The sequence below is a fragment of the Balaenoptera acutorostrata genome, chromosome 19 (assembly GCF_949987535.1).
Source record: "Balaenoptera acutorostrata chromosome 19, mBalAcu1.1, whole genome shotgun sequence".
NCBI classification, from domain to species: domain Eukaryota; kingdom Metazoa; phylum Chordata; class Mammalia; order Artiodactyla; family Balaenopteridae; genus Balaenoptera; species Balaenoptera acutorostrata.
In genome coordinates this window covers 63,594,446-63,615,076 of record NC_080082.1, presented here as the reverse complement: position 1 = coordinate 63,615,076, position 20,631 = coordinate 63,594,446, and the positions used below count along the sequence as shown (strand labels likewise).

The 20,631-nt window shown below is 53.5% G+C and overlaps 2 protein-coding genes across 3 annotated transcripts; both read left to right on the top strand.

The window, feature by feature from the left end:
- Positions 1-1,471: 1,471 nt before the first annotated feature.
- Positions 1,472-14,292, top strand: PTPRH (protein tyrosine phosphatase receptor type H). The gene is given in 12 exon segments (XM_007198665.2): positions 1,472-1,641; positions 1,643-1,788; positions 3,294-3,372; positions 3,489-3,536; positions 8,840-8,926; positions 9,594-9,688; positions 9,954-10,030; positions 10,127-10,261; positions 10,628-10,750; positions 10,956-11,116; positions 11,966-12,101; positions 12,209-14,292. Coding segments are annotated over 12 exon segments (1,368 nt in total). The 5' UTR covers positions 1,472-1,486; the 3' UTR covers positions 12,335-14,292.
- Positions 11,989-20,140, top strand: SYT5 (synaptotagmin 5). 2 transcript variants are annotated; one of them, XM_007181364.2, is made up of 9 exons: positions 11,989-12,125; positions 14,750-14,852; positions 15,419-15,591; positions 17,238-17,357; positions 17,473-17,640; positions 17,965-18,132; positions 18,429-18,546; positions 18,827-18,960; positions 19,561-20,140. In XM_007181364.2, exons 2-9 carry the CDS (start codon positions 14,774-14,776, stop codon positions 19,759-19,761), a joined length of 1,161 nt encoding a protein of 386 aa, XP_007181426.2. In that variant the 5' UTR covers positions 11,989-12,125; positions 14,750-14,773; the 3' UTR covers positions 19,762-20,140. The 2 variants fall into 2 exon arrangements, with proteins under 2 accessions (XP_007181426.2, XP_007181428.2); XM_007181366.2 differs by lacking the exon at positions 11,989-12,125 and having other exon boundaries at positions 14,562-14,852; positions 18,432-18,546.
- The last annotated feature ends 491 nt before the right edge of the window (positions 20,141-20,631 follow it).

Here is a 20,631-nt window from a genome sequence, read left to right as displayed (position 1 = left end):
AACTCAGGAACAGCCAGATGGAAGAAGCACAGGCACAGGGCAAGGTGTGGCGAGAGGGCACAGAGCTTCCATGCCCTATCCAGAAAGTGTTCCTCTCCCCAATCTCCACGTGTTCACCAACCCCGCAGGCTAACTATAGATTGAGACTAGGCTGGGACCGGGTGGCCTGACCCCTACTTCAAGGTCACTCCCTCCAGTCCCATTTCCACCTGGCCCTCTGGCCACACAGAAATCCCCCCAGATGGCCCCCAGCCCTCTCCTCCCTCTTAGCCCTGACATGGGCTCTCCCCTCTGCCTGTGATGACGTCCCAACGCAGTTCTTCAGTTGACCAAACCCTGCTCTTGTACGAAGACTCAGCCCCAATGTCACCTCCCACTAAGGGACAGGTGCTTCCTCGGTGCTCTCACCGTGGCAGCCCACTTCACGTCACTCTGCGGTTACCTTCCCAGTCTGCCTCCTCACCACAGTGTAAGCTTGGCCAGGGCTGGAAGAGGCTGTTTGCCCTTGGAGTCCCCGGTGCTGGTTGAGCCTGTGGTCCTGCCTGCAGGAAGCCATAGGTGTTGGGTAAACACCTGCAGGCAGGCAGGGAATTGCTTCAAGATGGTGAACGAACACGGCTTCAGTTCTTGAACCACACGAGGAGAGGAAAGCATGGAGCAGAGAGACTGATGTCCACTGAGCAGCAAAAATAGTGAGAAACTCCTGGGAAGATTGAAGGGGGTTGTGAGCTGGTGGTGGAGGGGTAGACAGGGTTGGCAGCTGGAGCGGGCTAGAAAGAGGATAGCCACGGAGTCTGTAAAAAGAGAGTGTGGCCCCTCCTGGGGACAGGCCCCACAGAACTGAAAACGTACAATGGTTTCACACATACAACTGAAAACATACAATTCAAGCAACATTATTTTTAACAGCCAAAAAGGTGGAAACCCAAATGTCCATCAGCTGGTGAATGGAGAAACAAATTGTCATCTATCCATTGAGTGGAATATTATTCAGCCATGAAAAGGAATGGAATATGGACTTTGGATGATTATCATTGTACTCATCAATGGTAACATGTATACGTTTTGGGGATGTTGACAGTGGGGGAGGTTATGCATGATGGGGGCAGAGGGTGTATGGGAAATCCCTGTGCCTTCTGCTGTTTTGCTGTGAACCTAAAAGTGCTGGTGAAAATAACTGTGTCATGGGCCAGCAAACGTTTCCTGTAAAGGTCCAGGTAGTAACTTAGATCAATCAGACCTGGGAGCAATGAAGGTGAGTGGACTCCAAATCCCATCAGGCCATGGGGTCGTGACTTCATGAGCTGCAGTGACACAGAGAGTCCAAGTGCTCATGGGAGTTGTAGTTTAAGGGGGGCATGTCTATTTGGGGACAACAGATAATGAGGAACGAAGAGGTATTTTGATTTGGGGAAGGAAGGGGTAAGCTATTTCTCAGAGACCTGGCACGACTGGTGAGGAGTGGGGAGTTGGAAAGCCCCCCTGGATGGATTCTACTGATTCGTCTTGTTCCCTCCACCCAGCTCCGGACCCCGTCACCATCACCGCCTGCATCAGCGCCTCGGGGGGCCATGGAGTCATCCTCACCTAATCCTGCCCCCCGGGAGGCTATGAGGCCTTTGAGTTGGAGGTGGGCGGCAGCGGGACTCCAGGACAGCTCCTCTCGTGGGAGAGGCGTGTGGGTGTCGGGGCTCAGGCCGGCTCAGTCCTACTCAGCCACCATCACGACCGTCTGGGATGGAATGAGGGCCCAGTCTGCCTCCGTGACCTGCCACACCGAGAGCACAGGTGAGCAGAGCCCCACGGGGACAGAGAGCTATTGATACAATGACATTCTCTCCAGACCCCTTCACGCCCTGTTGTTGAGTCTCACCAACCCATGGAGTCCTTTTTGTTTGTGTTTTATTTCCTGCTTTCTTTAAACAGCTCTATTGAGTTGTAATTCCTATAACATACAACAGCTCACCCATTGAAAGTGAGCAGCTCACTGGCTTCTAGTATATTTGCAGTATTTGCAACCGTTATTACCGTCAATTTTAGAATATTTTCATTAACCCATAAAGAAAAGTCATCTCCTTAAGCCATCACCCCCTAATTTCCCCAATCCCCCACCAACCAGCCATTGGCAATCTCTAACCTACTTCTGTCTCTATAGATTTGCCTCTTTTAGAGCTTTCCTAAAAATACAGTCACACAATATGTGGTCCTCTTTGACTGGCTTCTCTCACTTAGTATAATGTTTTTAAGGTTCATCCACTGTTCTAGTGTGTATCAGTGCTTCATTACTTTTTATTGCCAAAATAAGATTTCATTGTGTGGCTAGACCACATTTTGTTTATCCATCTGTTTGATGGATCTGTTGGGCCATTTCTACTTTTTGGCTATTATGAGTAATGCTCTGAACATTCGTGTGCATGTTTCCATGTGGACGTATGTCTTCATTTTTCTTGGGTGTATACCCAGGAGTGGAATTGTTAGATCATATGGTAAGTCCGTGTTTAATCTTTTGAAGAACTGCCAAATTTTTTTCCAACACGGCCGCACCATTTTTCACCCACCAGTGGGGTATTTGAAGAAGTTTGAACCTCACACTCAGGAAATCTTTAATCATGTACCATTGACCGTGGTCATGGGCCTCCCTGGGCCCTGTCAGCCATTTCCTAGGAATGAAAGCCTTTTATGAGATGGGGTCTCTGATCTGGAGACACTGGAGTTTGGTGTACTGATAAATGGATGCTCTTCCAAACTGGGTTCAGTGGGTCCCACTGTCCAGGATTCTTTGGTTTAGCAAGAAGGGTCTCTGAGAACACAGGTCCTCTTGGATCCTGGACTGGATCACTCTTTCTGATGGGGAGGTGGGGGCTGCCCTGGGCATGGTAAGATGTCGAGCAGCCTCCCCGGCCTCCACCCACTAGATGCCAGTGGTGCCACCGTCGCAGCTGTAACAACCAGAAGTGTCTCCAGACATTGCCCGATGTCACCTGGAGGGCAAAATCGCCCTCTCTGAGAACGACTAGTCTAGGCCAAATTGGGGAAGAGTCACCCTCTAACAACCAGGTCTCCTGAGAAAGTGATGCCGTTGGATCAGGCTCCTCGGGAAGTGAGGACCTAAGGGGAAGATGTTGGGTGGGAGGTAGGGCTGTATCCAGAAGCTTCCTCCTTTCCCTTCTCTGCCCTCGAATCTACCCTCTAGACCCTCTGATCACAGTCTGGGTGAGGACACAGGTAGGGGAGATGGGACAGCAGGAGAGCAGACCTAGGCTCTCACAGCCCTCCACGCCTCCGTCCTCCAGGGGCCATCGTCGGAGCCATAGTCGGTCCCCTTCTGTTTCTCATCCTGGTGGGCCTGCTGGTTTTCTTCCTGAAGAGGAGGTGAGACTCGGCGCAGGGATCATCGGGGGCCAGGAGGGAGGGGGCCTGGGGAAAGATGGGGATCCGTGGTTCTGGCCTCACTCCCCAAGCCTTTCATCCCCGTGTCCTTTTCCCAGGCATAAGAAGAGTGAGAAGAAACCAGCACCCAGGGATCTGGTATTCAGGTGAGTGGGTTTGGGGAGCATCCAAAAGACTCACTGTCAGGTCAAATCCAGCTGGTCACTGTACAGGTCAGAGGGCAGGGCCAGGGAATCCACCCACACCAGCCTCAGATCCCCCCTGCGGCAGGGATCGCAATGCCTTCACCGCTGCCCACTCCCTAAGCAGCCTGGGCCGGTGGCTGTGGAATCTCTTTCAGTCTCAGTTCTGGGACTTCCATTCATTTATCCAAAAAGACATTCACTGAACCCCTGTTAAGTGTGAGGCACTGTTCTAGGTGCCGAGGAAACTGGCTGAAACAAAGATTCCTGCCCTTGTGGAGCTTACATTCTAGTACAAGCAGCCATTAATAAACAAAATGATTGGGAATTCCCTGGCGTTCCAGTTGTTAGGACTCCACGCTTCCACTGCAGGGGGCACGGGTTCCCAGGTCAGGGAACTAAGATCCTGCAAGCCGCGCAGTGCGGCCAAAACAAACAAACAAACAAAAAACAAAACCAAGATGATAAAGAATGTGATGCTTACTTGGAGACAAATAAAGCAAGAGGTGGAGGCAGGAAGGATGGAGGAATATTTTAAATAGAGTGTCCAGGAGAAGCCTTACTAAGATGACTGAGACGAAGTCATTTGAGGACAGACCTGAAGCAAGTGAGGGCAAGAGCTCTGTGCCCATCTGGGGAAAAGGCATTCCAGGCAGAGGGACCAGCAAGTGCGATGGCCCCGAGGCAGGCACAGGCTTGGCGTGTTTGGAGAATGTAGTGTGTCCCTGAGGCTGAGCAGAGTGGATGAGGCGGGGCGGGGGTGGGGCAGCGGGTAGGAAATGAGGTCGGAGAGTTACCAGGTGGGATCAGATCAGGTTGGGCCTTGTAGGTGATAGTGGGGACTTTGGTTTTATCCTGAGATGGGAGTTTTTGGAGGTTTTCAATAGACCTGTGACACAGTCTCACATTTTTATGAAGCAAAGGCAAAAGTAGGTAAGCAAAGGAAGACGTCTGTATATAATCCAGATGTCTGTTATGTCTTGGAGCAGGAAATGGTTAGAGGGAATCAGATTCAAGATGCCGTTTGAGTGTTTGAAGAGCAGACCTGGTCAAAGAATGGATGTATGGTGTAGGATTCAGAGAGGGCTCAAGAGTGAACCCAAGGAATTTAGCCTGAGCCCCAGGGAGGCTGGAATGGCCATTACTTGAGACGGAATGACTATGCGGGGTGCAGGTTTGGGGGAAAGTATCAGGAGCTCAGTGGTGGACACACTGATTTTGGGATGCTTGTCAGACACATGAGTGAAGACAGTGCTGAATGGGCTGTTGGACACAGAGTTCCGTGGTTCAGGAAATGTTTGTGCAAATGTCTTCATCACTCTGAGTCCCCTTTAGGTTGGGTCAATCATCATCAAATCTCTATGTCAGAGCGATCCCCAGGGATCAATACAGGAGAGATAGGCCAGGGAGTTAAGGGATGTTGCAAGACCAGCTGAGACAGCCTGGGTGCAAAAGAAAGAGGCATAAACTGAGGGCATGGCCATCAGAGGCAGGGGCATGAGGGAGAGTAAATACGATGATGTCCAGTTTCTCCTTCACCATAGAATCTGTCCTGGCCAGCGGCCCGCCCCACTCACCCTGTGACCTCTCCCCTCCTTACCCTGTGTCCATTATATGGCATCTGCAACAAATCACTGCGCCCATTGGATTCCAAGTCTGGCCCCACCTGTATGCTGAGCATCTTGCCCTCCTCAACCTCAACGTGCGTGTTTGGATGTCCCAGCGATGACCCTCGAGGACACACAGGTGGAGATTCCAGGAGGCAGGTGGGAAAACAGCTCTGAAGCTCAGGAGGGGGAGAAGTAGGGACTGGCAACGGAGATTCAAAAATCACGGATGAATGGATGGAAAGCGAAGCTAAGGAAGTGGACAAACCCCATAAGAAGTGTGTGTCCAGTGAGAAAGGGGGGCTTGAGGATGGACTCCCGGGGATGCCCACCTTTTAGGATGGGCAGAGGACCAGGGGCCCACCAAGGAGATGGAGAAGCAGCGGCCAGAGAGGCGGTGGTGGTGCAAACCAGGAGAGGGTGTTCAGGAAGAGGGTGGATCCGGAAGAAAGGAAGGCGCGGCCCAAGGTGCTGAATGCTGCTGAGCACTCACGCAAAGGATGGACTGAGAGGTGGCCTTTGGAATTGGTGATAAGGAGGCAAATAAGATAGGGGACTTTGAAAAAAGTCCTTGTTCCCCTGTAGTCGTGGTGTAGACACCAGGCCGTGGTGAAGGGTGGGAAGGAAGCAGAGGAAACCGGTCAGTGTGAGAAGTTTGAATGTGAAGGTGTGTTTTCATAGGTCTTATTATTGTTTAGGTGTGATAAGGCCAATGGATCCAGAGACAGACACCACTGAAAGATAGTTCATTACAATCACAGATCCCAAGAGAGGGATTACATGTTAACACCAAGCAAGGCCATGCAGAGAAGCACCAGGGTCAGCTGGGAGGTCGGGGAACACCTGAGGAAGAGGCTTTATTGTGGTTTCTGCCGGAAGAAGTGGGCAATCCAAGGCAAACGGGTTTAGTTGGAATCATTTCACTAGACTCTGACGCACAGGGCCCGTCCCCTGTTCCTGGCGGGGATTCCAGCAGATGGATCCCAAAAGGGGAGGTGGTGAGGGTGTGGATTTAATCAGCTTCTCAAGAAGGAGAACTGGGGAAATCCCTGGCGGTCCAGTGGTTAAGATTCCAGGCTTTCACTGCTGGGCCCGGGTTCAATCCCTGGTCGGGGATCTCCCACAAGCCATGCAGCGTGGCCAAATAAATAAACAAAAGTGTAAAAAAAAAAAACCAAAACCAAAAAAAAAAAAAACAATCACGCAAAAAAGAAGAAGGTAAACTGACGAACCTCCAACCAGGGTCTCAAAACCGAGTCAAGACTGTATACATAACGTCGCATATATAACACGATACTACAAGGGGAAGAGAGACAAAGAGCTGGAGCTGGAGTCACAGGAGGCCAAAGGATTCTTTTTTTTAATACAAAAGCGAGATCAGCATATTTACACACAAAAGGGAAAGGAGAGGGGAGAGATACAGCAGAGAGGGAAGAACCATGGCTAGAGAGGGCCGCAGGGAACTGGGGCCCAGAGAAGGGCAGTGGTCCTAAGTGGGAGAAGAAATACCCTTTCCTTTTTTTTGAGTCAAAACAAATTTTGATTGTGGTAAAAGACAAACAACCTCCAAATAACAAATTTACCACCTCAGCCATTTTTAAGTGTGCAGTTCAGTGGTATTAAGTCCATTCACATTGTTGTGCAACCATCACCACCATCCATCCATAGAACTCTTTTTTTTTTTAACTTTATTTATTTATTTATTTATTTATTTATTTAGGTCACGCCACGTGGCTTGTGGGATCTTAGTTCCCCGACCAGAGATTGAACCCGTACCCTCGGCAGTGAAATCGCAGAGTCCTAACCACTGGACCGTCAGGAGATTCCCCATAGAACTCTTTTCATCTTGCAAAACTGAAACTCTGTACACATTAAACACTAACTCCCCATCTCCCCCATCTCCCAGCCCCTGGAAACCACCCTTCGACTTTCTGGTTGTATGAATTTGATGACTCTAGGTGCCTCATATAGATGGAATCGTATTTGTCCTCTTACTTGTCCTCTTGTGACTGACTCATTTCACTCAGCATAATGCCCTCCAGGTTCATCCATGTTGTTGTATGTGTCAGAATTTCCTTCCTTCCTTAGGAAGAATAATATTCCACTGTATGGTTAGACCAAATCTTCTTTATCCATTCATCTATCAATAGACACTTGGTTTGCTTCCACTTTTTAGCTACTGTGAATAATGCTGCTATGAACATGGGTGTACAAATATCTGAGACCTTGCTTTCAATGCTTTTGGATATATACCTACAAATGCAATTGATGAATCAGAAACAAAATCACTAACTTGAAAAGATATCTGCACTCCCATGTTCATAGCAGCATTATCCACAATAGCCAAGATATGGAAACAACCTAAGTGTCTATCAATGGATGAATGAATAAAGAAGGTGTAATATAGGGCTTCCCTGGTGGCGCAGTGGTTAAGAATCCGCCTGCCAATGCAGGGGACACGGGTTCGAGCCCTGGTCTGGGAAGATCCCACATGCCACGGAGCAACTAAGCCCGTGTGCCACAATTACTGAAGCCCATGTGCCTAGAGCCTGTGCTCCGCAACAAGAGAAGCCACCGCAATGAGAAGCCCGCACACCGCAATGAAGAGTAGCCTCCGCTCACTGCAACTAGAGAAAGCCCGCACACAGCAACAAAAGACCCAACGCAGCCGAAATAAATAAATAAATAAATTTTAAAAAAGAAGGTGTAATATACATATAGAATGGAATATTATTCAGCCGTAAAAAAGAATGAAGTAATGCCATTTGTGGCAACATGGATGGACCTTGAGGGCATTATGCTAAGTGAGATAAGTCAGACAGAGAAAGACAAATACGGTACGAGATATCACTTATACAGTAAGTCCCTTATACACAAATGAGTTCCGTTCCAAGACTGCATTCATAAGTCCAACAAAGTTAGCCTAGGTACCCAGCTAACACAGTTGGCTACATAGTACTGTACTGTAATAGGTTTATGATACTTTTCACACAAATAATACATAAAAACAAGCAAACACAAAAAATAAAACATTTTTAATCTTACAGTACAGTACCTTGAAAAGTACAGTAGTACAGTATAACAGCTGGCATACAGGGGCTGGCATCGAGTGAACAGGAAAGAAGAGTTACTGACTGGAGGAGGGAGAGGAGGTGGGAGATGGCAGAGCTGAAGGCTCATCAGCAATAGGAGACGGAGGGCAAGCTGCAATTTCACTCACGCCTTATGTGATTGGACATACGAACACACATTCGCGTCTTTGAAAGTTCGCAACTTGAAGGTTCGTATGTAGGGGACTTCCTGTGTGTGGACTCTAAAAAAAAACTCGAGGGAATTCCCTGAGGGTCCAGTGTTTAGGATTCGGTGCTTTCGCTGCCAGGGGCCCGGATTCGATCCCTGGTCGGGGAACTAAGATCCCGCAAACTGTGCGGCGTGGCCAAAATTTAAAAAAAAAACCTCAAACTTATAGATACACAGAACAGACTGGTGGTTACCAGAGGCAGAGGGTGAAATGGGTGAAGGTGATCAAAGGTACAAACTTCCAGTTATAAGATAAATAAGTCCTGGGGAGGTAAAAAAAGAAAACAAAACACAAAATCCTTTTATTTTATCCCAAGCGCACAAGGTTAAAGGAGGTTGTGTGCCCCTCTTCCCCCACAGCGTCCCAGGGGGCATCCTGGCTGAAGACTTGGCCGACCTCTTCAGGAAACACGAAAAGGACAGCGGCTGTGGCTTTGCTGAGGAGTACCAGGGCGGGTGAGAACAGAGGGGGCCGAGCCGAGCCCCACGTGCCCACCGAGACCTTTCCACCCCTTTGGGATTGAACAGAATCAGGGATACATACTTGGTTGGCTCATACAGAAATTCTCAGCCATGATTATCCACCTTTTTGACTCACTGAACTCTTACTGTAAAGTGTTGTGGTTGGATGGGTTAGTCCTAAAGCAGCACCTTGGTTTTCCCCTGACCCCTCCTTTCTCACCTACCTCTCCAGTCCCCATCCTCCTGCCCATCCTCCCAAATGCCCCCCCGGGGATGGTGCACACACTCATCCTATTTCTTTCTTTCTTTTTTTAAAAATAAATTTATTTATTTATTTATTTAGGGCTGCGTTGGGTCTTCGTTGCTGCGCGCAGGCTTTTTCCAGTTATGGCTCGTGGGCTTAGTTGCTCCGCGGCACGTGGAATCTTCCCAAACCAGGGCTCGAACCCGTGTCCCCTGCATTGGCAGACAGATTCTTAACCACTGCGCCCCCAGGGAAGTCCTATTTGTCCTATTTCTGTAGGTGCTACAGAATTCCAGGGTGTAAGGGGTGAGTGGGGTGGCACTTAGGAAGGCAGAGGGAGCAACGCGGGTATTCCTGGGGCGGGGCAGAGAAAATCCAGCACCTGTGCACCCTCCCCTCACTTCGCCCCCAGCAACTGGCCCTGGAGGACCACAGCCGGTTCCAGACGGTGGCCTCAGCTCCGGAGAACAGCGCCAAGAACCCTTACAGACACGGGCTGCCCTGTGAGTCATGAGCCTCTGCTGACTTTGTTCTCAGCCGTGACTTTGTCAACACCCCAGGCCTGACCCCTGCCCCTTATTCCCCGTGAGGGACAAAGCTCTTGCCCCCGTGAGCTGAGAAATCCCAGGCCGGCTCCTCCCGCCCGAGGTCCCTCAGCCCCTCTCCCAGCTCCCCTTGTCTGTGTGCAGCGTGACGTGTCGGCGTGACCTCTATCCCTGGGTCTCCCGCCCTGCCCCCTGCATCGCTAATGCCGGCCTCTTCCCCTAGATGACTGGTCCCGTGTGCCCCTGACACCCCTCCCTGGGGAGCCGGGCTCCGAGTACATCAACGCCAGCTGCATCCCTGTAAGGCTGCGGCTGGGAGCCGGGAGGATGCTGAATGAGCGTCGGAAGACGAGGGCCAGGTGAGGCGGGACGTGACCTACCTGTTTCCTCACCCAGGGTCTCTGGAGCCTCCGGGAGCTCCTTGCAGCCCAGGGCCCCCTTCCCCACACTGTGGGCGACTTCTGGCGCCTGGTGTAGGGACAGCGGAGCCCCACACTTCTCATGCTGACCAACTGCGTGGAGTCTGCCCGGGTGAGAGGACACCTGGGTCCTGGGTGCTGACCCCTGAGCTCCAGCCCGTGACCCTGCCCCAGACACTGATCCCAGGGTAACCCTTGACCTAGACCTCACTGATTCCCTCCACGACGGCCCCAACCTTCCTGTCTCCCCCAATCCGCCCATTTGTCCACTTACGGGGTGAAGCTGATCTCAAGGACCTTGGGAGAGAAGAGTCCTCCCGGCTGGGATGAATCTACACCTGGCTGCCCGTGGGGCCTGCCTTGTCACCAGAGCAGGGGGGATTCCCCGGCACTGAATAGAAGAGCCACCCTGCGGAGGGGCACCAGGGAAGGTGCCCTGGGGCCTCCTGTACTCTGACCCGCCCCAGTCTTCCACCAGGTGAAGTGTGAGCATTACTGGCCTCTAGACGCCCAGCCCTGCACCCATGGGCACCTACAAGTGACCCCGGTGGGTGAGGAGGTGATGGAGAACTGGACAGTACGAAACCTGAAGCTCCGGCACGTAAGCCCCCACCCCACCCCGTCAGTCCCACCTTTACCCTCAATTCCTCCCCTGTGTTATTCCAGGCAGTGCCCTCCCCAGAGCTCCCCATGAAGTCTAAGCTTCCGCCACTCCCGCAAGGGACCACAATGTGCCCCAGGGATGTCCCCACCGGTCAGAAACCAGCCCCCGGGTCCTGAGCTCCCCCCAACTCCCCTCCCTCTAGATGCAAGAGCAGAAGACTTTATCTGTGCGTCAGGTCCACTACGTGACCTGGCCAGACCACGGCGTCCCCCACTCCCCAGACCCCTTGCTGGCCTTCTGGAAGATGCTCCGGCAGTGGCTGGACCAGACCGTGGGGAGAGGTCCCCCCATTGTGCACTGCAGGTGAGGACCAGCCAGAGCCCTCTGCCTGTGAGGAAACCGCCCCCTTGGGGCTCAGAAACCAGGGTTCTCTGGGTCCTTAGGAACTTCTAGAGGAGGTGGAGGAGATGGGGAGGGGACGGAGAAGATGGAGGCAGAAGGTGAAGGGGCGGTGATGCAGGTCGAGAATGATGATAAAGGTGAAGAGATGGGAAAGAAAGAAAAAGAGGTAAAGGAGGAGGCATGCATGGGGAGAAGGAGGGAGGAGGGGTGAAGAGCAGGAGGGAGAGGCAGCCAAAGGTTTTAAGAAACATTTAAAACAGCTCCTTGGGGGAATTCCCTGGTGGTCCAGTGTCTAGGACGCAGCACCTTCACTGTCGAGGGCCCAGATCCCACGAGCTTCACAGTGCGGCCCCAAAAAAATTTTTTTTAATAAAAAATAAAATAAAATGGTCATTTTCATGTTTAAAAAATTTTTTTAAATGACAAGCTTGGGAGCTCATCTTCCGGTGTGTGAACCCTAGCTCTGTCACTTACTAGCTGAGTGGCCTGGGACAATCGACTTCACCTCACTCAGCCTCCATTGCCCCATATGTAAAATGGGCACGCTCAACTAATGGTTCCTACCTCTTAGGAGTGGGAGGAGTGAAAAAAGCACATAAGGCACCTGGAACAGGGCCTAGCAGATAGATAGAACACAGGGCATAGTCATTTGTTATTACTTCCTACTTAATTAAGTAACCCCCACTTAACACTGTAGCCTCCAGAATAGTCTCACTGAACACCCTGACCCCTGGGTGCTCCAAACACAGATGCCTCCTGTCAGCTGAGACTCCCCCCTCCCGTGGTCTGACCCTTCTTGTCTCTGCCTAGCACTGGCGTGGGCCGCACGGGCACCCTCATTGCCCTGGATGTCCTGCTGCGGCAGCTGGAGTGTGAGGGCCTCATGGGGCCCTTCAGCCACGTGATGGAGATGTGAGAAAGCCGGCCACATATGGTGCAGACTGAGGTGATGGGGACCCTCCGGCACAGGGTGAGTGGGGGGCGGTGGGGCCCCAGAGGAAAGCAGGCCGAGGCTCAGTAGCGCACCCTCACCTGCCCGTGCTCTGTCCCCAGGCCCAGTATGTGTTCCTGCACCAGTGCATCCTTAGGTTTCTGCAACAGTCATCCCCGGTGCCCGCTGAGAAGGGGCCCACCTATGAGAACCTGCTTTTTGAGAATGTAGCTCCTACAGAGGCCTAAGTTGTGGGAGGGCTGAGACCCCAGCCCATCTAGACTCAAATTCTGCATCCCTACTTCAGCCCAGATACCTGGACCCCTGGGACAGCAGAGGGCTGGGGTCCCACACTCCTGGGCCCTGCAGGAAGAGGGGGCTGGCAGCCTAAACTCCTGCTTTCCGGAGGGGGAGAGAGGTCAGGTGGGAGCCCAGACCCTGGATTTCCAGTTCCTTGAAGAAGGAGAGGGATGGGATCTAGGATTTCCTTGTTGTTTTTTGAGGGAGGAAGAGGCTGCAGGGTCTCAAGGAAACAAGCTGAATTCTGAGGAAGAGAGAAGTAATGAGGGTCCAGAATTCTGGCCACCCAAGGAGCAAGGGCAGGCCAGGCAGGATCCTGCCCATGTTTTACTCCAGAAACTAAATCATCAGTCTTTGAGGATCTGAGGTTTCCCTGCACCCCACTGCCTGTACATATTTTTTCTTTTATCCCATAATTTATTAAATCACTATTCTCCCCAGAGACACTTGCCCCATTGGATTTCTGGGTCTGGAAATAATATTGGGGTGGGTTCCTGATGTTTAGGTACTGAGGCCAACGTCCTAGGGAGGAAACTAGAGGGACTCAAAACTTGCACCTGAAAAATGTAGGTTTGGACAGTTGAGTCTCTCGGAAAAGGCTGCAGGTCTAGGGTCTGGGCAGTGTGGACTCACTTCCCTGGAGCTAGGAGCATGGGGGCTTGCCTTCTGGGCCCGGCCTTAGGGGAACTTAGAGGGTGGAGTGAAGTCTGTATCGGATTTGCTGGAGAATTTCACGCTTAGTCTCCCGTCTGGATATCTGAATAGCCGGGTCTCCGGAGAGGGTCTTCTGGGTCCTAGAACCCGATATCCTGGAGCCCGGTTCTATGGACAGTCCCGGGGGCTGGGGTGGGGAGAAGGGGTCTGGATGCCAGGTGGCTGGACTAGAAAGCAGAAAATCCTTGGGACCAGGATAAATATCCGTGGGCGCCCTGGTGCTTCCAGGCTGGGGCGGGACGAGGGCCGGGGCGGGGTTCTCCACCTTCCAAACACGCACGCGCACACACACATACACACTCCCACACACAGGCTTTCTCTCACACACATATACACGCTCACACACACGCACACGGGCACATACACACCCCGCGCCGGCTCCGTTCGGCCGAGCCCCCGCCCCACAGCGCTCCGCGATCAGCACCCAGGACAGCGCCAGCCACACGCGTGCGGGGGCGGGGTCCGGGCGGGGCCGGCGCCTCGGTGTCTCTCGGGAGGGTCCTGTCACCGAGCAGGTAGGAGCCGCTGGAACCCCCTCCCTAAGCCCCATCCTCATTCCCATCCCTAGAGAGATGGTGTGTGTGTGTGTGTGTGTGTGTGTGTGTGTGTCTGTGCGTGTGTGTGTGGTGGCGGGGACACTGGGAGAGACCAGCAGATGGAGTGGGAGGGCTGGAGCCTGAAACGGGGAGAATGGGATTTAGAGACAGGTGTGGAGACAAAGAGCCAGAGGGAAGGTAGGAGCAGGCAGTGGAAGAGGGTGCGAGACCCCGGTAGACTGAGATCAGACAACAGGCAGAGGCCAGACAACCCAGACGGAGGAGCGGCGAGAAGCCGACGGGGAGACGGACCTCGATGTGGGGTCGAGAGAGGAATGGAGGCCGAGGCGGTCACGAGGACAGGTGTGAAGACAGAGCTCAGGGTGCGCGGAAGAGACAAACAAGCTGAAAAGGATGTGGGGGCCCAGCCAAGGCAGCAGGGCAGCCGCCCGCCCCCCACATTCCCCGCAAGAGTGGGAGAGGGAGGGCAGCCTGAGTCTTCACTCCCAGGGCCAGATGTGGAGGGAGGAGCCAGCTGTGGGCGCGTGGACAGACGGACAGGCAAGACTGCGTCCTCCCCACCTTCGCTTGTCACGGGTATCCGGGTCTGAGGTCCCAGGTGGGACGGGGAACCGAACCAGGTTGCGCCTCTGGGACTCGGCTTCTGTGCGTCAGCCCCGCCCGTTGTCCTGGCAACAGGCCGTTGCCGGGGCAACCAGCGCTACCTTCACCCCGCCCTCGCGGAGCCAGCCGTTGCTCTGGGCAAACCGGTGCGCTGGTTCCCACGCCTGCCCTCGCCCACTTCCGGGTCAGGCCCCGGGGAAGGGCAAGGAAGGGACAGAAGTCAGCGGGATTGGATTCCTGGCGGCCTTGGAGGGAGGGGGCGTCCCTTGGGATGAGACTTGGTCCTGGAATCCACCCCCAGCCCTCGCCCTCCGTCGCAGGAAGGCTGAAACAACAACCCCCAGCATGCCTCGCGACGGTTGGCAGGTTCCCATACGGGACCATACGGCCCAGGGTGCCGATGGGAGTTGGAGTTCTTTGTTGTTCGGATGGCTCAACGGATGCACGGGGTGGGTGTGGGGGGACTAGAGCGTTTGGGTGCCTCCGCAGAAAGAACAGTAAGACCCCGCCGCCATGTTCCCGGAGCCCCCAACACCGGGGCCTCCAGCGACCGACACGCCTCCTGACTCGAGTCGCATCAGCCACGGCCCTGGTGAGCGAAACCCGGGGTGGAGCGGAGGGAAAGCCAGGCTAGGATTCCCAGGGGTGGGGTTCGAACGGGTGTATTCAGGCCGGCGGGCTGGAAAGTACGGGTGAGATTATAGTCGGCATCCTGGATTGGAATCTAAATGAAATGAAAAAGGGACAGGTTTGCAAGAAAATCAGGAACCAAATCAAGGGGTGTGGAATGGAATGAAACCGTGGATTGGTGAATTGGAAGGTCCACCTCTCCCTTCTTTTAAAGAGGAAGACTGAGGCCCAGGGAGGGGTTAAGCCTTCTAAAACACAGCGGTTGAGCAGAAAGATTAGAATGGGGGTAGAAGAGGAGGTGGAACTAATCCTAATAGGCAAGAAAATCTAGATGGTGTCAGCCTGCCTTAGGTCTTCAAATAGTTTTATATGTGAGACCAGTTGGAAGGAAAACATGGGAATAAAATGGAATGGAAATGGCTGGAGGAAAAACAAGGCCAGAATTTCAGCTGACACGTGTCATACAGAATGAATCAGCCTGCTTGTCTCTCAGGGCCTCAATGTTTGCTGTTTCCATGTCCTCTGCAGTGCCCCCCTGGGCTCTGGCCACCATCGTGCTGGTCTCAGGCCTCCTCATCTTCAGCTGCTGTTTCTGTCTCTACCGGAAGCGTTGTCGGAGGCGGATGGGCAAGAAGAGCCAGGCTCAAGCCCAGGTCCACCTTCAGGAAGTGAAGGAGCTGGGCCGGAGTTACATAGACAAGGTGTGGCCTGGCCCAGCCCCTCAGCCCTGCTCCTTCCTGCACCCTTACTCCTCTCAATGGCCCAGCAGCCTCAGTCCCTGCTCCATCCCTCCTACACCCACTGTATTTGCTCATCTCCCCTGTGTGTCTAGCCCTAAACTGGACCTGGGGACCTGGAGATAGACCAGACATTCACAAGAACCTCCAGTCTGATGGGGAAGTCAGATGCTCATATAGACATTCAAAATACAGGGTGGTATGTGCCACATTAGAGGCAGTACAGGGCATATGGGAGCACAGAGAAACCACCTGACAGCCTAGGGGGTCTGAGAAGGCTTCCTGGAGGAGGTGACTTCTGTGTTGAGACCCAAAGGAACTCAGAATTAACTGAGAGCAGAGAGAAGGACATTCTACCTCAAAGGAGGAGCATGTGTTGAGGCCTGGAATCCTGATTCTGAGGGATATTTGGAGAACAAAGAGTCATTCTTCACAATAGCTGGGGTATAGCATACAGATATCCTGTGCTCTAGGGTGAGGTTTCTGGAGAGCTCAGCAGTACCCATGTAATGAAGGTGATTAGGAGCCACAGAAGTTTTGAGTGGGAGAGGCACAAGGTCACATGGGCTTTAGGATGAATCCCCTGGAACCCTTGTGGAGGACAGGTCTGGGGCAAGGAGACAAGGGAGGGGGCTGTATGGCAGCCTTGAGAGGTTGAAGCAAACGCGAGTTGGAAGACGTCATTAGCGTGGAAAGCTACAGGTGCAAGTATCTGAGCACTGGGCCTTTGAATGCAGAGTGGAATGAGGCTCTCCTGGGAGCCAGAGTCCTAGGTTTCCAGCCCAGAGCAACCGGCTCTGTGACCTTGGGAAATTCACTGTCTGTCTCTGAGCCTCAAGTTTGTGGACCATAGCTAGTATTTCCTTACCTCCCTTTTCAACAAATAGCTGTTATAATTATTACCCTTAAGGGGTGTCCTTTAGGGCCCTGGTATCCAGTCTCCATCCCTCTCCCCTAAGCCAGTGACTCCAAAGACCATCAGCATCAGAATCAGTTCAGGTACTTGTTGAAATGCAAATTCTGGATCTTGTGCCAGACCTACTGAATCAGAATCTCTGAAGTGAAGGCATTTTACCACACTACTCAGGGGAATTCTGATTCACATTGCATTTTGAAAATCGGTGGCTTACTTTAAGAAGTTTTCTGACTTTGTTGTTCTAGTTTAGAATGGCAAATACGCACTAAATATGCCATTTTTCCTCCATATTTTCTGTCCAAGATCACTAATCACTAATGTGGCAATTTGGACAATCACACCAATACATCCATTAATGTGTGAAGTAAAATCTGCATCCATCCTGTAGGCAATGAGACACTGTCAGTGTTTGTTTTTCTAGTCTAGGCATGACAAACACACTGCATGCGTGTCACCATGTCTATGCCCCATCGGTAGCAGGCATCACTAATAAAACACTGACAAACATACCACACTGTGTTGCCATGGCTAGTCCCACCTGTGGCAGACATCACTAATCAAACACCGACTCTGCTTAGCGTGCAAGTGTTCAGGTATAGCTGGAGGGATCTGTGAGTCTCCTTTGGCTTCTGCGCCTGGGTGGATATCACTATCAGGGGAAGAGTTCACCTGCCCTTGCCCCTGGTTCCCTAAGGTGCAGCCAGAAGTGGAGGAGCTGGAGCCGACACCATCTGGGCCAGGGCAGCAGGTGGCAGAGAAGCATGAACTAGGACGACTACAGTACTCACTGGATTATGATTTCCAGAGTGGCCAGGTGAGTGTGGAGGAGGGGAGATGCTTTGGAGGGGAGGGTCCCAGGGGTTCTAGCCCCTTCTTGGAGGAGGCTCTGGAAGGGAAGTTAAGACTAGGGTCCCCTTATCACTGTACAGCTGCTGGTGGGCATCGTGCAAGCTGCGGGATTGGCAGCCTTGGACCTCGGTGGCTCCTCTGACCCCTACGTGCGGGTTTACCTGCTGCCAGACAAACGGAGGCGGCACGAGACCAGGGTGCATCGGCAGACGCTGAACCCACACTTTGGGGAGAACTTTGCCTTCAAGGTGAGCTCGTGGCCTCAGTGCTTTATGCCCGGCAGCCTGTCCCCAGTCTCTGGAACACTAGGGACCGGTATCTTCAGCTTTTACTGGTGGCAGCTACCAGCTCTGGGGACTATTCCACTGGACCATGCGTTGTCCCTTTGGGGGACACTACTGGCCCCTGGACTGCTTCGTTGGTCCTTGGGCTGTCCCATTTGGGGTCCATTGACACCCCCCTAACTGTTCCTTGGGACCCTTGCTGCCCCCGCTCATCGCCTTCCACCTGGATGTGCTGTGTCCCACTTCCTACTCTCACCGTGTGCTTTCTTTGCGTCCCCCTTCCCCCAGGTCCCCTACGTGGAGCTGGGGGGCAGGGTACTGGTCATGGCAGTATACGACTTCGACCGCTTCTCCCGCAACGACGCCATTGGGGAGGTGCGGGTCCCCATGAGCTCCGTGGACTTGGGGCGGCCAGTGCTGGCCTGGCGGGAGCTGCAGGCGGCTCCTCGGGAGGAGGTGAGCACGCGTGGCCACGCCCCCACATCTGGCCACGCCCACCTCAACCCCGGGCCAATCAGATTACAGGCCTCCGCGATCCTCCGGGCTCCAGCGCTTCCACCTGCTGCAGAAGAGTAGCTCCCAGGTCTATCCTGGTGGATCAACGCCTCCCCTCTGCAGTCCCCCTCGGATTGTACCACCCGGGTCTTAACTCTGGACCATACCATTTCAACACGAGGGGGAGGGAAGAAAAATCGCAGAGGGGTTGGATGCGGAGCCCCGGTTCCGGTGATGGGTCCCTCTCCATCTTTTAGCAGGAGAAACTAGGTGACATCTGCTTCTCCCTCCGCTATGTCCCCACGGCTGGGAAGCTCACCGTCATCGTCCTGGAGGCTAAAAACCTGAAGAAGATGGATGTAGCAGGGCTGTCAGGTGTGTGGGAAGCAAGCACATGGTGGTGGTGAAGGGCGGGGGAGGTGCTCTGGCTAAGGTTCTGGCAGTGTCTGGGCCCCGAGGGTCTCATGGGGAGAGGGAGGTCCAGGCTGTCATGGAGGATTTAGATTCTATTTGGGGACAGAGAAAGGGAGACCTGAGGGGTCCATGGGCTGTCTCCATGTTGTTCCAAAGAAGAGTCTCAGGCATTCCCCTCAATCTGATCCCTTTGGACTCACCAGAGTGGTGGGGTTATAAGATTCCTCCTCCCTCTCCCCAGATCCGTATGTCAAGGTCCACCTGCTGCAGGGCGGCAAAAAGGTGCGGAAGAAGAAAACGACCATCAAGAAGAATACTCTGAACCCCTATTACAACGAGGCCTTCAGCTTCGAGGTGCCCTGTGACCAGGTCCAGGTGAGTTCAGACCTGCCCATAGCCCCTGCCAGAGCAGCCCTTACCCCGGAGTCCCAGGCCCTTAGAAACCCCCGTTGCTAAGGGAAGGGAGACTCCTTAGCAACCCTTAGAAGCCAGGTCTTGGGGGTCTGATTGTGTTCTCAATCTCAGTTTCTCCCATGAGGACCAGGAAGCCCCGCCCCCAAGCAAGACCAGGGTGCCCGTTGCCCTCAGGAGCTCTAGTTACTGAGAAAAAGAGACTTCCCCACAGCCCTAAGGCCCGGCCCCTCCACCTATTTCAAAGTCTTGAAGATTTGCCCCCTTAGGAAGCAGGCCCTAAGGAACCTCCTAACAACCCCTGAGCAACGGGGATCCTGCGAGTTTATCTCCTCTGAAATCTGATCGCAGGAAGACTCCAGAGCATCCCTGTGACCAGCCGCAGGGCGCTCCGCCCCCCTCCCCCCGTCCGAGCTCCAGATGAAGCCTTAGCCCGGGGGCCTAGGAAGGCCCCTCAGAATGAGGCTTGCGAGGGAGAGGGTCTCCTTAGCAATGATACCTGAGTCCCTCGCGTTACCTCCTTACCCCACTCTCTGTCTCTTCTTCCTCCCCTGCCCACCCCAGAAGGTTCAGGTGGAGCTGACTGTGCTAGACTACGACAAGCTGGGCAAGAACGAGGCCATCGGGAGGGTGGCCGTAGGGGCAGCGGCCGGGGGCGCTGGCCTGCGGCACTGGGCAGACATGTTGGCCAACCCCCGGCGGCCCATCGCCCAGTGGCACTCGCTGCGGCCCCCTGACCGAGTGAGGCCACCGCCAGCACCCTGATCCCCACCCTCAAGCCCCTGACCCCAGACTCCTGGCCAAAGCCACGTCCATGCCCACCTTTAAGCCTTCTCTGAACGCTAACACCCCCCCCCCAACTCTACCCATTCCTGCCTTCTCCCCACCCCCATTATGCCAATCATGATAACCTGCCAACTCCCCCAATATGGCACATGCCCAGAAGCCCCAGGGACCCCTGGAGGAGGGGAGCAGTCTGGGCTCCCGCCATCCCAGGGTCCCGCCCTCTGCTTTGACAATCAGTGATCCCAGCCTACTATCCCCTTGGCTCCCAGTACCCCTTTTCCTGCACAGTATCACCCACTCCTGTCCCCGGTCTGATTCCTGCACCGCTCCTGGGACCAAATAAATACTCAGCAACTTTGCTGGCCTGGACCGGTGCTCCTTGATGGGGGTGGGTAGGGGTGAGGACTGGGAACCCAGGAGGGACCCTCCAGGGGTGGGACCACACAAGGGCAGGGATAGGGCTGCCTATCCTGGAAACACACACGGAAACTCACCCACCCACTCATCCATCCATCCTTTCACCCACTCACTCTCCCATTCACTCCCTCACTTATTCATTCACTCACCCCTACAAGCTTCAACTTCCTCATCTGAAAAAAATCATAATACTAATACCTACTGTACATTTGCTGTGAGGAGTCAATGAGAATTCACTTAGTTATTCATGAATTTATCCGCTCCCTCACCCATGATTTACATAGATTTTCATACCCATATTTCCCTCCCTCCCTTTCTTTCTTCCTTGCATCATCCATCCTTTCTATATTCCCTGAGGCTCTCTGTGTGCCAGCTTCTGTTGGATGCTGGGGACCCCCAAATAGATGCAAATCCAGACTTTACTTCCAAGCA